This window comes from Nilaparvata lugens, chromosome 2, assembly GCF_014356525.2.
Source record: "Nilaparvata lugens isolate BPH chromosome 2, ASM1435652v1, whole genome shotgun sequence".
Classification (NCBI taxonomy): Eukaryota; Metazoa; Arthropoda; class Insecta; order Hemiptera; family Delphacidae; genus Nilaparvata; species Nilaparvata lugens.
Genome location: NC_052505.1, coordinates 4,666,483 through 4,683,447, shown reverse-complemented (window position 1 = coordinate 4,683,447; position 16,965 = coordinate 4,666,483). Strand labels below are relative to the sequence as shown.

Genomic DNA, 16,965 nt, shown 5'->3' with positions numbered 1-16,965 from the left:
ATCTATCACTCTTCAATTATTAGTCATCATTATTGCACTACTTTTGTGCATTCTACTTGTGCTCAGACGCACAGTAAACCAGAGGTATTTTTTCGGATCTACACATTCAAGGTTTGTAAATCCGCTCATAGCAAATAATGAAGAGCTGTCAGTGCCTAGATCAGATATAGATCTCATCTATTCACTTCCTCACAGTCCACTACTTTGCAGATCGGCCTTACAACCCGATCTACTGACAGTCAACAGTTTGACTTTAGTGAGGTCAACGTTATAATGCTAGTATTTGATCAACATGGGTGTTGCTATCCTCAAATTTTAATATTCTTTATTCCAGAAAATGCATTTATACAATTACAATAGTTGTCAATTGTCAATTACAAAGATTATACATCTGAGTGTAGGGGTGAGTTCCGGTCAGCCTGAATTTAAATATTCAATGAATACCACACACACTACCTGTATTAGGCCCGCCGCAAAGTAGAACCAGACAACTTAACTACTCATCTTATTAATTACTTATCAACACGACCATGAAGCCAATCGTTTCCCAAACTCCAAAAAATTACAAACTCCATACTGAGAAGCAATTAAAGAAACTAAATATTATTCAGCGAACTAGTGAGAAAAAATCATGAACCCACACTAATCCACGAAAAGCAATCCACACGTGGGATGTTATGTAAACCATTGCTAGGCTTCTCCAGACATCTGTGTAATGATAATAATACATGCAATGAATAATCCACTTGTCAACTGATTGATTATGAATAATTCTGTAGCAATGGTTTACAAAACATTCCACGGCGTGGATTGCTTTTCGTGGATTAGTGTGGATCTACTTTGCGGCAGGCCTAATGTGTACACACTTACCTGAATAAAGAACAGTTTGGGTTTTCCAGCGAGACTGAGGCATTTATCGCCTGCAAAAGGAGCCCACAGGTGTTCAACCGGGTAGGCATAGTCTCTGGCGAAGAGCATTCCGTTGCCCAGACCATGGGTCAGCACAATCACCACTAGACAGTCCTCGTCCTTATGGTCTCCTAGTGACACTGCAAATTTAATAGAGTATTTTATTAAATCATAAAAATTACAAATGACAAACAATGTATTGCAATAATTAAATATGGGAAGCTCTCAAAGAGCAACAAGCAAAACAATAAAGATATGAGAGCCTATTGTGCCTATCTTCAAGTCAAGTATTTGCACAAAATGTGATAAATATAAAAATTGAATATAATAAAGCAATACAATACAATAAATCCAACATCGATCATCATAAGGGTGGCCATTCCGTTTAAAGTATGAGAATCAAGCAATACAATAGAGATATGAGCCTATTGTGCCTATCTTCAAGTCAAGTATCTGTACACTATGTGATAAATATAAAAATACAATACTACTAGTAGTTCTGTGAACAGTAGACCTCACGCAGTATTCTCATCCACAAGTACCAGATGTCAACTGTTTCAAATGTTAACAAACTCAGTTCACGTTTGAATTTGTATTCCATATGTTCATCCAGTTCATTCCAATTCATCCAGTTCCGTGATGATCTTTCTATCTGATGAAAATTAATTTTTTAGAATCAGAAATATTATAATTTCTCCAGCATTATTTGGTTCATTTGTTTATTTTTATTCACCTATTAAATTAGTTTTTTCGAATGTGAGAATATTGATACTGATGGGCACGCATAATAATACCATGACTGCAAAACAAAATATTCAAAACAAAGACCTTAAAGCTGCGATTAGACCAAATTTATTAAAAAAATGTTAATAACTCAATCCTTTCAGATTATATTAGATTGAACATAACTTATCATACACATGATGAACATATGTGTTTGTCAACTTCCGTTCAATCTAATAGAATCTATAAGGATTAAGTTACGACCATTTTGTTAATAACTTTGGTGTAAACCCAGCTTAAAGATGGATACCTATTTAATGTCTTTGATTGAAACTATAAACCTTATACAAAACAGTAATAGACTGGCTTCTCCACACATCTGTCTTATCACTTGTCAGCTGATTTATGATGAATAATTCTATAGTCTGATTTTTACTCTAATATTGGCGTATGAAGGAGGCTCCTTTTTCCTTTTATATTATCCTTGAAATGCAAAATTTCCAAAAACCTTGTATATACGTCGACGCGCAATTTAAAAAGGAACATACCTGTCAAATTTCATGAAAATCTGTTACCGCGTTTCGCCGTAAATGCGCAACATATAATTATATAAACATATAAACATTTAAACATTAAGAGAAATGCCAAACCGTCGACTTGAATCTTAGACCTCACTTCGTTCGGTCAATAAATTCAAAATCGATCATCATAAATAACTTCACTCAAGGGTGGCCACTAACGACAGGACAAAGTATGTTGAGCACGTGTGAACGTAGATGGCTTCGAACGAAAGATACATTCACGTGAAAAGCTTTGAAAGAAAGACAGCTATTTGACAGCAGGTTCTAATATAAAATAAACAAGCCCTAACAATGAATAGACTACTAAAAAGTTACAAATTATATTAATACAAAAAAATTATCCTCAAATAGAGCAGGTAAGGCAAAACCCAACCTGAAAAAATTTTGTTCGGTGCCTTCCACTGATAAAGGTACGTTTTCGTTTATGCGAACTTATCCCACGTCAATGGCTCGAACAAAATGGGCGACTGCTTCTGTGTTAAATCATAGGAGCGTTTTCGTTTATGCAAATTTCTCACTGTGGACCAAACTGCACTCCTCGAGAAGCAGTCTCTCGGCCATCCGCAGGGAATTCTAACCTCAAATATCTCACTGAAGATCTGACTGAAGATCCAGCAGGCAACAGTCGAAGAAAAGACCGGGATTAATTTAAAAATGACTGGAAGGATAAGTGAAGTTTATGATGATTTTATTGATTGAAAATATCAGAGAATACAGGATTTTATTTGATCACAAGCGTCAAGAATATAGAAATATAATCAAGAAAAACAATTTGGGAATAAGTCACTGGTGAGAGAGAAGAATAATTTTATCGTAGCCTTGGCTCAGGTTGGTGACATTGCGACCCAGCCGTGCAAACGAAAACGTTTCATCCGCAGTCGACCGCTGATTTTCAGCCATCTTGAAATTAAGCCCGACCCGGTCGCGGTTGACATAGGGTAAGTTCGCATAAACGAAAACGTACCTACAGCATGCATGCGAAGCATGTGTGTACATACATGTTCAACACACAACAATAATAGAAAAAAGATAGCATAAGAAAATATTCCTTGGTATAGGGCGATCATGTTCCAAATTTAACTGCTCCAAATCTCAAGCCGATAGTCCTAGTAGTACTTTTTGTGAATCTATGTGACGCTGGTAGTCTGTCATACTGTGACATACTTACACTCTTACCCCAGCAAAAAGTTATAATAGACAGTAGTCGGCAGTAATTGGCTTGAAATTTGAAACTACCTAGGGATATCTTCTTATGCAATCTTTTCTCTATAGTGTAATCATAAGGAGAAGATACCATCCCATGGTATAGGGCGTTTATGTTCCTAATGCCAACTCAACCCGATAGCCCTAATATTTATTACTTTGCTTGCCCTATTACCATAGGTAAGGAAAGTATTGCTTTCCAAAAAAAATTAAGGTACCCCAATTTCTAAATTTCTATACGTTTCAAGGTCCCCTGAGTCCAAAAAAGTGGTTTTTGGGTATTGGTCTGTGTGTGTGTGTGTGTGTGTGTGTGTGTGTGTGTTGTGTGTGTGTATGTGTGTATGTCTGTGAACACGATACCTCCATTCCTAATTGACCGATTGACTTGAAATGTTAAACTTAAGGTCCTTATACCATGAGGATCCGACAATAAGAAATTCAATAGAATTCAATTCAAGATGGCGGAAAAAAGGGCGGATAATTATGTTTTTCTCGAAAAAGGCTCTAACGATTTTCTTCAAATTTATACGATGGATAGCTATTTATAAGCCCAAGACTGACATGAGTCTCATTTCTGGGAAAATTTCAGGAGCTCCGTAATATTCTTGAGAAAAATGGCAGATAATTACTAAAAAAAACATTTTTTTCACGATTTTCTCAAAAATAACGACCGATTTATTTCAAATTCATACCCTGTATAGTTATTTATCAGCTCTATCAACTGGCATGAGTCTCTTCCCTGGGAAACTAATGGGGGGTCCACCCCATCCTTGAGAAATGGACTTTGTGAACTCCTCGTGCATGAAATAGGTAGGTAGAGCAGTTTATAAAAAGAACACATAGTCGAGATATTTCATCTGTAGAACAGCTGTTTTGACGACTTTAAAAAAAATCATCGAATTTCACAATTTACACAAAGGAAAAAGTACTCTGGAAACAATTATATACACACATAAACTCAGTAGTCTGAGCGTAGTTTCAAATATGTTGCCGCCAATCGTCATTATGTTATTCCCCTAAATTATTCTCGTTTAAGAATGAGGCTTACAGTTCAATGGGCAAGGAAAGTTGTGTGAGTGTACCACACCAGATTTTTGAACTTGTAGCTCTGCTACATAGTTCAGCTACATAGTGTAAACCTAGCTTAATAAATGAATAAATATGTATTTTTTTATAACTTGGCCTATACAAATTGTAATTTGTCTCTGGCAATAAATGGATTTTGATTACGTACCTTCGTTGATAACTTCCTTGAGCTTCTCGACCTTGAGATCTTGATAGACATCGACTTCAAAGTCGAGACTTTTGAATGCGCATTCCAGTCTCTTGACGTCGATGCCGGATCCATCGCGTGCCGGCATGTCGGTGAACTCCTCGTGGTTGAATATGAGAGTGCGGCCTCTCTTCTTGTGGTTCATGTTGTACACTCTGGCGCACTTCTCGGCGGCCATTGGGGCAGTGGTGGTCTTCACAACAACACTGCAATATAAAGATATATTAATGTTGGCCGGAGACAATACTTTTATCTAGCTAATAAATTGATCAATAAAATTCCAGATTTCCTTACGGAGCATATTAATAGAAATTCTGTTCCTTTGCTTGAAATAACTATTGAATGTATAATTACCAGTAAAATCGAGGACTTATTTTTTGAGTGACTCTTATCTTTGTTCCAATATTATGTTTGCCATCTCTCTTTCTTTTTTCATTTTTTTCTCTTCTCTTTTTTATGTTTTTATATCTGGTTATTTATGTTCAACGGATCTCGAAAACGGCTCCAAAGGTGCGTACAGACTGTCGCTCTGCTCCGCAACCGAACGTCACTCCAGCAGAGCGATTGATGATCGACCGGCGAGCAACAGTGGTTCGACCGGGAAAGGCGAGAAGATCTAACATCTTCCGTAACGTGCATGATGGGTGCGACTGGAGAGCGGAGGCGGAGCGACTGCCGTGCGATGGAGGAACGAGGGCGGTACGAGGGAGGAGCGTGCTCGGTGTGGGTTGGAAGCGCGAGTATGTGTACGCAGCTTAACGATTTTCACGAAATTTGGAACATAGTAGGTTTATGATATAAAAATTCGATTGCACTAGGTCTCATCCTTGGGAAAACTCGCTAAACGACATTAAAAGGATAATTCATCCTTGGCTGAAACAGCTGAGACTTTCGTCGTCTGTGGATAGTAAAAAGTGAGCGAGTGGAAAATCAAAATATCGCATCCCCGAAATTCATAAGCTGACGTACAGCCAGCTTTAAAATATAAACACGATCATTTTAGAGAATTGTGTTCTGTTTATCAATAAATAAAAATAACGAGCGAAGCTCGGTGCCCCTATATTATAACTGAAACCAGCTAATAATATTGCCCTATGGTGAGGTCCACGTTATAATGGCAGTGGAGAAAGATAGAAGAACAGTGTTTCCTTGCCACTGCCTTTTTGATAGTTTTTTCATTTCTCTGAAGAAAAATTGTTAATTTTCTTGATATCTCATACTGTATTTCTAAAGCACGCTGTACTCAGGGTCATTGACATAGTCCACTAGCTATTACGGGAAAGCGGAAATGGTGATGTTCCAAACTCAAAATATACTTGACATCTCCAATTCCGCGTTCCCGTAGTATCTAGTTGCCGCAGCTACTGATTTCCCTATGTGCAGCGTGTTTTAGTAATTAAGATTGACTGAATAAGCCTTTCCATGGACTGATAAAACGTATCCATAAACATCTTCTACATTAGCAGTATCTATGAAAAATGTTGATAAAAATCTGGTGTGAGATACTCACACTACTTTCCTTGCCTTACATATTACTTTCAGTTTAAGCTGGATTCGCACACGACAGTATGTCGTGTGAAACAGTGAAAATGTCATGAACAGAAAAAATATAAATCTTAAGTGCCGGTTGCACAAAAGCCGGTTAAATTTTAATCGTGATTAATTCCACGAGAACCAATCAGATAGCCCGTATTATCAGAAAGACCGTCTCTATAAGAAAAGCCGTCTTATCAGGAAGGCCTTCTCTATCAGAGAAGCCGTCTTATCAGAAATGCCTTCTCTGATTGGTTCTTGTGAAATTAATAACGATTAAAATTTAACCGGCTTATGTGCAACTGGGCCTAAGAGTTTTAATTGGACTGTTCCAACTCAGCCCAGCCGAGTGAGTATGAAGAATACTATTGGAACTTATGGGAATTATATTTTTACAATAATTCACTGTTGTGTGCAAATTAAGCTTTTTATACTACAGGGCCCGGCATAAAAACATGACGATTTTTGAGGGATAATAACTTAAGTGTCTTTCGTACAATTAAATCATATAATATATCAAATTAAAGATAAAATTTTGCAATTTATAGTGAATTACATAGATTACTCACAAAGTTTTTTATTTGTAGATTATGTCATCCGTTATTTTTCACACACTCACTTAACTTAATTCTAAAATTTGCCATTGCTCGCTCAATCATCACTTCACTGTCACTGTTGTGTGCAAATTAAGCTTTTTATACTACAGGGCCCGGCATAAAAACCTGACGATTTTTGAGGGATAATAACTAAAGTGTCTTTCGTACAATTAAATCATATAATATATCAAATTAAAGATCTAATTTTGCAATTTATAGTGAATTACATAGGTTACTCACAAAGTTTTTTCATTTGTAGATTATGTCATCCAAATGATTTTCGTTATTTTTAACATACTCACTTAACTTAATTCTAAAATTTGCCATTGCTCGCACAATCATCACTTGTGGAATTGCTTCGATTTCTCATTGAATGACTTCCTTTAGTTCTGTGGATTATTGGCTGCTCAATAACGGTAATTCAGTTCATTCATAAATCCCGAAAAATGAAAATGTTCCTCGCCACTTGGAAGAATAACATCCAGGTGGAAATTTTTGAGAATGATCTCGCAAGCGGCTTTGTAATGTGCCCAATAATTTGCATTAAGTTGTTACACTAACATTATCTTATACAGATGGAATTTTAGGTCGGAATGAAGAATTCGTCGTACACTTCGATCAGAAATGGCTAGCGCAACAGCATGTTTCGCTGCTGAACGTTGTGGAGACCGTGTAACAGCTACTCAGGCGTTTTTGAGGCGTTCTCACGGTTCGTTTTTGTCCTGTTGGTTTCGTTTTTAAAGCGGACAACGTGTTCCTGGAATTCTTTACCCACAACAAGATCGTATTCCTACTGGGAACAGGCGCGTGTCGATTTAAATTATTGAAATGTATGCGACATGAACGCTGTGTTAAAATAACTGAGTCATTATTTTTAAAATAAGCTTCAATCACAATCGCTTGATGTTCACTTGACCACGACATACTGACTACTGAAATGGCAAGAATAGACCTGTCGATGTACAACATTCCCGCCTTTTCAAAGACAGTGGTTGAAACATAACAATTACTACAAAATCGTCAGGTTGATATGCCGGTCCCTGTACTTCAATTCAATCATTGAGTTCACACTACACTGGTTCAAGGATGTTTTGAAAAGTCTAAATTTCTCGAAAAGATTGACCAATTTTCCAGTTCATCGAAAACGTTTGAAAACCCTCAAATTGCTCGAGCAGAGAGTATCCATTTTTCAGTTACTCGAAGAGTGAATGTTGTTGACTCACCTTGGCTGTTCATACTGTGTTTGGTTGGCAAACGCCTTGGCGTCGATCTGCGTGGCGTCCCAGTGACGAGGCGGCGATCCGGCCATGTCCACACTGGACGCACTGAAGCGAAACGCCTTGCGGCGCAGATACAGAGTGGAGGGGGTGGTCGGGGTGCCAGTGCTCATGTAGCCCGGATCGGAGCCGGGAGTCTGCGGCGGCGACATCAGACCGTCGGTCACTGTCGACCTGCAATCAATCGAAAATTGTCTGAATTGCTCGAATCGAGTAGCCGTTTTTGCAGTTGTTCGAAAAAAGGATTAACAATTAACTTCTGCTAACAATATTATTGTTGGAATTGAGATGATAATCCATTTATCATCAGGATTCATTTTAGTAGAAAGCAATTTTATAATATGTATTTGATTCGTGTAACACAGAAGAAAAATATAAATAAATAAAAAATGAATTAATGGAAATTATGGTTGATAAATTGATTCCAGAACAAGTTCATACTGATTCCCATTCAAAGTCATCAACCAGAGCCCGGTTGTATGTTGAAATACAATTCAATAGTTTTATAATTTCCTAGTCTAATAACCAAATGACTTCTGGTATTATTATTATTATTATTATTTATCATTATCAAGAGGTGTCAAGTTACTTTACTACCAAAATAGTTGAACGAATTGACCCTTGGACCGCAACTTTACAGGCGACTTAGACGCTCTGGATTTATTCCAGAATGCATGGCATCTTATGGGGAGCATCTATATCTCCCGTATAGTTTACCCCGTAAGAGGCAATGCATCCTGTTAACGAACAAGAAAGAATCAGTGTGTCTAGAACGCCCGTTTAGTTGCGCCATCAATATTATTTTATTTTAGACTAGTTTCGAGTCTTCATCCCATTATAAATTTGCATCCCATTCAAGTGAACAAGTGGTAAGCTACCTCAAGTAGCCCAATCAAAATGCTTCAATATTTCGACAGATTGATACATCAGATTACATAATAAGTCTAGTCTTAGCGGGTTGACCAATCACCCACTTCCCAGCTAAACGCTCATGTACGCATGATCATACACATAATTATGTAGAGGTGGTAGACAATAAAAATCTCCGTTTGTAGCTAACACTACATTTAACGCTAAACCACGTTTACATATGGATATGGTTGCATTTATATGAATGTGTTTCATATGGGGTTTAAACAAACAGCTGACATCTCTCCGTTTAAACCGAGTATCTGCATACGGGCCTTAGCTGGCTTTCTTAAGATCATGAATACACTATTGAACGTTCATATTTAATTATTTTTACCTGGGTCGGCCCTTCGGCGGACTCTGCAACTTAAACTCAGTCATGGCCGAGTAGTAAGTCGAAGAAGTTTCGATGGTAGGAAACGTGTATGTCCTGTCTTTGGTGAGATGCGACGGACTCTCTCCGATCGAGTCGATGACGTCGGATATGCGTCGCACCCTGGGCGTCCGCGGCTCGCGAGGGAAGTCCTCAGCCTCGTCGAACACCTCGTCGTCTCCCTCGAAGAGGAGGCCAGAGTTGTCACTCTCCTCCACTCGCTCCATCGCCGATTGCTCCTTGCTGCCGACGGACATCTCAAAGTTGTCAGAATCGGTTGACGGATTCATAGCATCTGAGACAAAGTTCAGCCACTGCAACACAAAAGGAAACAGGTGATTAATTTATTTGGTAAACTAACCAAAATCATAAAGTAAATTGGAATCATAGCATCTGAGACACACATCAAAACCATCAAGAGATTTGGAAGTGGTGATACATAATATATTTATTATTAATATTCAAATTCAAATTTATTTATTCCACACTCATAAATACATATACATACATGAATCAAACAAAGCTCAACATGACAATACAATCCAACCAAAGTGTAATAATAATAAACGGTAAGTGAAAAAAAAACACTGGCATAAGATGAATCTTGTTCGCCAGTGGGAGTAGGAGATGAAATTATAATACGCTTAAAAATAAATAATAATTCAATATAAAATGTATGTCATAGAATTGTATGTCATAATCGATTTTTGGATGTCGGATTTTATGCCGTCCTTATGAATTCTATTAGTTTGAACATAATTTGGCAAACAAATCATAATCGATCTTTGGACGTCGGATTTTATGCCGTCCTTATGAATTCTATTAGTTTGAACATAATTTGACAAACACATCAGGCATAATAACGCCTACTCCACAAAACAGAACGACAATATTAATCGATTATTAATATAATATCATTCTATATTTATTTATTCAACTTCTTCACTAGACTTGTACTGCCATAGATTAATATTAAAAGATTACCAGAAAAATTAATAGAAATTGAAATCACAAAGAGTCTAATATATGAGGTAGGTGATAATCTCCGTATAAGGAAAGTTGTACTCAAAGCTTAACATTTTTGAGTAATTGCTTACATTTCTTTAGTGGATTTTGCGATGTAATTATTGTTTTTTCTTCATCTACATGTTGTATAATCTCTACTCTGTTTTTTGTAACCCTATTTCTTATCATACGGATATTTCTAAATTGTATTTGTAATATTATTTGAACTCTGTTCCAGGGCTCAAGCTTAAGGCTCTACTGGAGGACATGTATAATATTATATTTAATTATTCATTTATAATATAGTATAATATTATTATATTGTATTATATCAGAGACAAGAAATATAGGCTTATGCTTATCCTTTATCTATGATTATATCAAGTACATTTTATAAAACAGCAATGAAAATTATTTCAATTTCAATAATTCCAATTATAGTTCGACCTAATGGACTCAATCCTCGAAACAATGTCTTGACAAGCATTCCAGTCAACTTCCATCAACAATTCAAAACCTGTTCCCTGTAATTCAATTTCTCATATGACAAAGGATGAACGAACAGTTGAGAATTCATACCTGCAGATTCCTGTAGAAATTAACAGCTGACCAAACAGATTCTAAATAAGAACTAGTCGTACGTATCTAAAAATTGAAAACTCATGAACCCTTCTTCCAACTTTATTTTATTCCTCATAATATGTTTAGATTTTGTGACATTATAAGTCTAAACATGTTGTGAGGAATAAAATAAAGTTGAAAAATATTACTTTGATTTTTTTTTTACCAGTTATTCTTTCATCATTTTACCTGGGTCGGCCCTTCGGCGGACTCTGCAATTTAAACTCAGTCATGGCCGAGTAGTAAGTCGAAGAAGTTTCGATGGTAGGAAACGTGTATGTCCTGTCTTTGGTGAGATGCGACGGACTCTCTCCGATCGAGTCGATGACGTCGGATATGCGTCGCACCCTGGGCGTCCGCGGCTGGCGAGGGAAGTCCTCAGCCTCGTCGAACACCTCGTCGTCTCCCTCGAAGAGGAGGCCAGAGTTGTCACTCTCCTCCACTCGCTCCATCGCCGATTGCTCCTTGCTGCCGACAGACATCTCAAAGTTGTCAGAGTCGGTTGACGGATTCATAGCATCTGAGACAAAGTTCAGCCACTGCAACACAACAGGAAACAGGTGATTAATTTATTTGGTGAACTACATACAACCAAAAAGAAAATTGGATTCATAGCATCTGAAACACACATCAAAACCATCAAGAGATTTGGAAGTGGTGATAAATAATATATTTATTATTAATATTCAAATTCAAATTTATTTATTCCACACTCATAAATACATATACATACATGAATCAAACAAAGCTCAACATGACAATACAATCCAACCAAAGTGTAATAATAATAAACGGTAAGTGAAAAAAAACACTGGCATAAGATGAATCTTGTTCGCCAGTGGGAGTAGGAGATGAAATTATAATACGCTTAAAAATAAATAATAATTCAATATAAAATGTATGTCATAGAATTGTATGTCATAATCGATTTTTGGATGTCGGATTTTATGCCGTCCTTATGAATTCTATTAGTTTGAACATAATTTGGCAAACAAATCATAATCGATCTTTGGACGTCGGATTTTATGCCGTCCTTATGAATTCTATTAGTTTGAACATAATTTGGCAAACACATCATGCATAATAACGCATACTCCACAAAACAGAACGACAATATTAATTGATTATTAATATAATATCATTCTATATTTATTTATTCAACTTCTTCACTAGACTTGTACTGCCATAGATTAATATTAAAAGATTACCAGAAAAATTAATAGAAATTGAAATCACAAAGAGTCTAATATATGAGGTAGGTGATAATCTCCGTATAAGGAAAGTTGTACTCAAAGCTTAACATTTTTGAGTAATTGCTTACATTTCTTTAGTGGATTTTCCGATGTAATTATTGTTTTTTCTTCATCTACATGTTTGTATAATCTCTACTCTGTTTTTTGTAACCCTATTTCTTGTCATACGGATATTTCTAAATTGTATTTGTAATATTATTTGAACTCTGTTCCAGGGCTCAAGCTTAAGGCTCTACTGGAGGACATGTATAATATTATATTTAATTATTCATTTATAATATAGTATAATATTATTATATTGTATTATATCAGAGACAAGAATATAGGCTTATGCTTATCCTTTATCTATGATTATATCAAGTACATTTTATAAAACAGCAATGAAAATTATTTCAATTTCAATAATTCCAATTATTAAATAATTGACATAATGGACAATGATTTCGACCTAATGGACTCAATCCTCGAAACAATGTCTTGACAAGCATTCCAGTCAACTTCCATCAACAATTCAAAACCTGTTCCCTGTAATTCAATTTCTCATATGACAAAGGATGAACGAACAGTTGAGAATTCATACCTGCAGATTCCTGTAGAAATTAACAGCTGACCAAACAGATTCTAAATAAGGAACACTTTCAACAAAGAACTCACTCACACCAGAGACAAATAATACAATATAGTTTAACGGTATCTCTACTCTATTCAAACACTAACACTGAGCACAATTGCTGACCTAATTGTTTCTAATACAAATGTATTTATTGATTAATTCGGAACAATCTTATGATGTTGAAGATTTAATAATGAAGAAGATGAAAAATACTTCCAACAAAGACCTCACTGAACACTGTAAACATGAATACACATCACCATAGAATAAAACAATCGTCTGGGTAGTCAGATTTATATTTTTATTTATAATAAAACAATCTTATAAAACTCTGACCCCACTTACAGTTGTTTCTAATGCAAATCTATAATGAAGTAGATGAAATAATGATGAAGATGAGAAATACTTTCATTAGGGACCTCACTAAACACTGAACATAGACACAATGAATAGAGCTCACTTGTGCAGATTAACCCATTTCATTGTTCCGTCAATTTGTAAACTACTTGACACGTGCATTGGAATAGTAGACCTATGACTGGTCGGAGAATGTAACATAATGTAATCGCGCGAGTCTTGCGTCAAAGTTAGTGCGTTGTGACCAGTAGGTGACTAGCTCACTGAAGAACAAAAATATAATTTAGTCAGTACTCTATCCTCTAATACTGTAGAACAAGATAAATGAGTGTAGGTGACTAGAACACTGCAGAACAAAAATATAATAGTCATTACTCTTTCCTCTATGATAGAACACTGTAGAACAAATAATTATTGGAGATTGTAGAACGGAACGGGGTGAATCATCTCGGTGGAACTCCCTCCAACTCCCTCCACTGGCCAACTTCAACAGCTCAGGTAACCGGTTTCAAGATGCGTCAAACCAATCTGAGCGCTTGAAACAATGGGGGAGAGACAGTTCGTCATGCTTAAAAACTTTAGCAAAGGGAGTGCAGTGTTCCACTTTCAGTTTCCGAAAATGTTTGGCCATTATTGTCATTGGATGAACAAAGCAATACAGAAATCGGAACAAATATTGTTTGAAAGTAGAGTTTGAGTTTATTATCATGGTAACCCGTACTCTTCAAGGCTCTAACTAAAAACTTGACCTACTGAAATCTTGAAGAATTCATAATAGGCCTATAACCATCCTCAAAAGATATATGAAAAATTTCAATTAAATCAATCCAGTAGTTCAGACGTGATGATGCGTCGTCATTCGTGAATTTCCTATCCCGTACATGTATATAAGCCAATTATCTCCTTTATTATATAAGATTAAATTCAGCCAATGCAATCACATAACTTTGTGTAATAACTTGAACATTCCTTTCAGGACCTGATGGGAAAAAGAAAAAAAAATAGGTTCGAAAACGATGGAACTTACTATCAGAGAAGCTTTACTCTATCAATTATTACATAACTACGTAAAATAGCTTCACTATTTCATTTAGGACAAAGGTTATATGCAGCATTATTTTCTTCTGTCTATTAAAAATACCTAACTATCAATTGAGACTCCAATGAAAACGTGTTTTTTTCTTGATGAGGGTGATGCCCACATGAGCTCTAGGCTTGTGCGGATGATAATGAGATGTATGGACCAACAGTTTTAGGTGGGTTTCGAATCATCACCGGGAAGAGATTTTACAACTCATGAATCACATTCAGAGGAGTTGGTTCAAGCGGTCACCCTTCTAACGGAAGTATGATCTTTATTAAATATAATTAATTGATTGATATATTACAAAATAAAATAATAATAAATAGGCCAATATAACATAACCTATTTTTTGGACATGTAATCAAAATTTGGGAATGGAATAGTTTTGGGCCAAGCCTGTTGTTCCTTCCCAATCATATTTATATGATTTGTTATTGTATCCACGTATAAATAAATAATAATCACAAATAATTCCAGATACTAATGCCACATTAGAGATGAAACTAGGAACTTGTAAATTATTACCTACAAAGTGATTAAGGATAGAATCACTTCATACTCATCTAAATATTGAATTCTGATGTGAATAATTTTTATTTTCAAAACTAATTAGGTGAGAATCCTTGGATGTTTGGAGGGTTGTATAACTTACCCCTGCATAACCAAAGACTATTATAAGAGCAAGTGTAACCCGGGCTCCGCAACGGGTAAAAATGACAAATTACAAAATTGCATGGATAGTCTTCATTGAAGTTTGAATTTTTTGCAAGAAATATTGAATCCTGCTGGAATTAAACTGGCAACCTCAATTCCTAGTCTCTCACTTAGACACGGTGCTGCCAATGCATTGGGAGAATACACACAATAAGCTTCGGTTAACGTGTGAGGCTCTTTGAACCTTTTGATCTTTGAATCTTTTGAATTTATTTATTTATTTATTCAATCATTCAGAATTACACAACTTACAGGAAAGTACCACAGGCTTATAAGCCCAAAACGGTTCCAATTCTAATTTATACAACAGTCCAAATGTAGCTAGGTTATGTGTCACTTAACATTCTCCTATTACACACTCAATTTACAATTCGAAACACACAAAGATTATTTTTAAATTAAAAATTCTTCAAAATTAAATTAAATCAATCACAATTAATTAAAAAATTCCAAACTTTGAAAAAACTATAAAATTTTGAGACCGAAGAGACAAACGAATTGGGAGAATTGGCAAAGTGGCGATTCAATAAAACCTTTTTTCACAAATAGAATATATTGTTCCAATTATTAGAATGGAGGAATAATGAAGAAATAATTAAAAATAGGCCTATAACCATTTTTGGTAAATTCAGAAGCTTTGTCGTGTATTTTATATCTTGTGCATGGTTATTTCTAAAACTTTCATTATAATAGTGATGATAATGAAGAAGATTTCTCTAATTGGTGTACAATAAATTAATAATAATAAAAAAATTGAGACAGGTCTGATGTTTTATCAAGCAACAATAAATGCAAGTGACTAATTTCACCTCATACATATTTTTTTGTAATCCAATGACATATTGGGTCTCTTTTATAGGATATATCCCGTGTCGGTCCCGGCTGAAGTATGACAGTCGTAAGGCCCATTGACGGCATAAATTATATATTCAGGCGGTGGGACCTTCCCGAAAGGGACTCCCCACCAACAAAAGCCATACGAATTTACTTTTACTATAGGATATATGTAGAATTACTAAAACAAAATAAAAGTTTTAATAATTTATTGAATTGACAACATTAATTGGTATTCACAAAATCCACGTCTTATTCTTTCAACAATAAAATTTATCAAATACCGTAGCTATAATTTTATCACAACACAAACAGTTTCCAACTTTCCAAGAGCCATTTTCAGGTGTTAATAGAATTAATAAATGAATAAAATAAATGGTAAATTTATTTCTTTTATTTATTTATACTTGAAAATGGCACTTGAAGAGTTGAAATTAGTTGTGTTCTGAAATATTATTAAAACACAACTAGGTTCAACTCTCCAAGAGCCATTTTCAGGTGTTAATAGAATTAATAAATGAATAAAATAAATGGTAAATTTATTTCTTTTATTTATTTATACTTGAAAATGGCACTTGAAGAGTTGAAATTAGTTGTGTTCTGAAATATTATTAAAACACAACTAGGTTCAACTCTCCAAGTGCCATTTTCAGGTGTTAATAGAATTCATAATTAATAAAATAAATGTTCATTTATTTATTTTACTTATTTGTACTTGAAAACGGCTCTTGAAGAGTTAAAACTAGTTGTGTTCTGATACAATAGAATGTTACTTGTTAACGTTTATAGTGTTTGAATTATTTCAGTAGCCCTACAAAGTAAAGTGAGTATGTAGGATTACATTATTCACAGTTTTACAGTATTATTCTACCTAACATGAAACTTTTGGCGATTCTGATTTTATCAAGTTTATTTTTCAGTTCATTATAAGGAAATTATTGAAGCGTTACAATAATTATTGGTGAAAAACAAACAGACACATTCAAGTGAGTCTACTGCTTGTTATCACAATCATTATTTGATAACACAAAACGTCTCAGGACTACGATTATACTGTATTTTCAGTCACTTAAATTTGCTTCGGCAATGACCTAGAAAGCTAAACTT

General features: G+C 35.3%; 1 protein-coding gene across 6 annotated transcripts in view; it reads right to left on the bottom strand.

Moving 5' to 3' along the window:
• The window catches only part of LOC111044115 (caspase-1), an 88,835-nt gene that overhangs the window by 14,845 nt on the left and 57,025 nt on the right, over positions 1-16,965 (bottom strand). For 2 of the 6 annotated variants that reach the window (XM_039420378.1, XM_039420381.1), the window contains 4 exons: positions 11,193-11,542; positions 8,042-8,269; positions 4,651-4,895; positions 871-1,049 (listed from right to left, as the gene is read on the bottom strand). In XM_039420378.1, the coding sequence (XP_039276312.1) occupies positions 871-1,049; positions 4,651-4,895; positions 8,042-8,269; positions 11,193-11,542 (1,002 nt within the window). Of the gene's footprint in view, positions 1-870; positions 1,050-4,650; positions 4,896-8,041; positions 8,270-9,341; positions 9,692-10,961; positions 10,993-11,192; positions 11,543-12,836; positions 13,510-16,965 lie in introns of those variants that run through there. The other 4 variants (XM_039420377.1, XM_039420379.1, XM_039420382.1 and 1 more) reach the window with 3 other exon arrangements.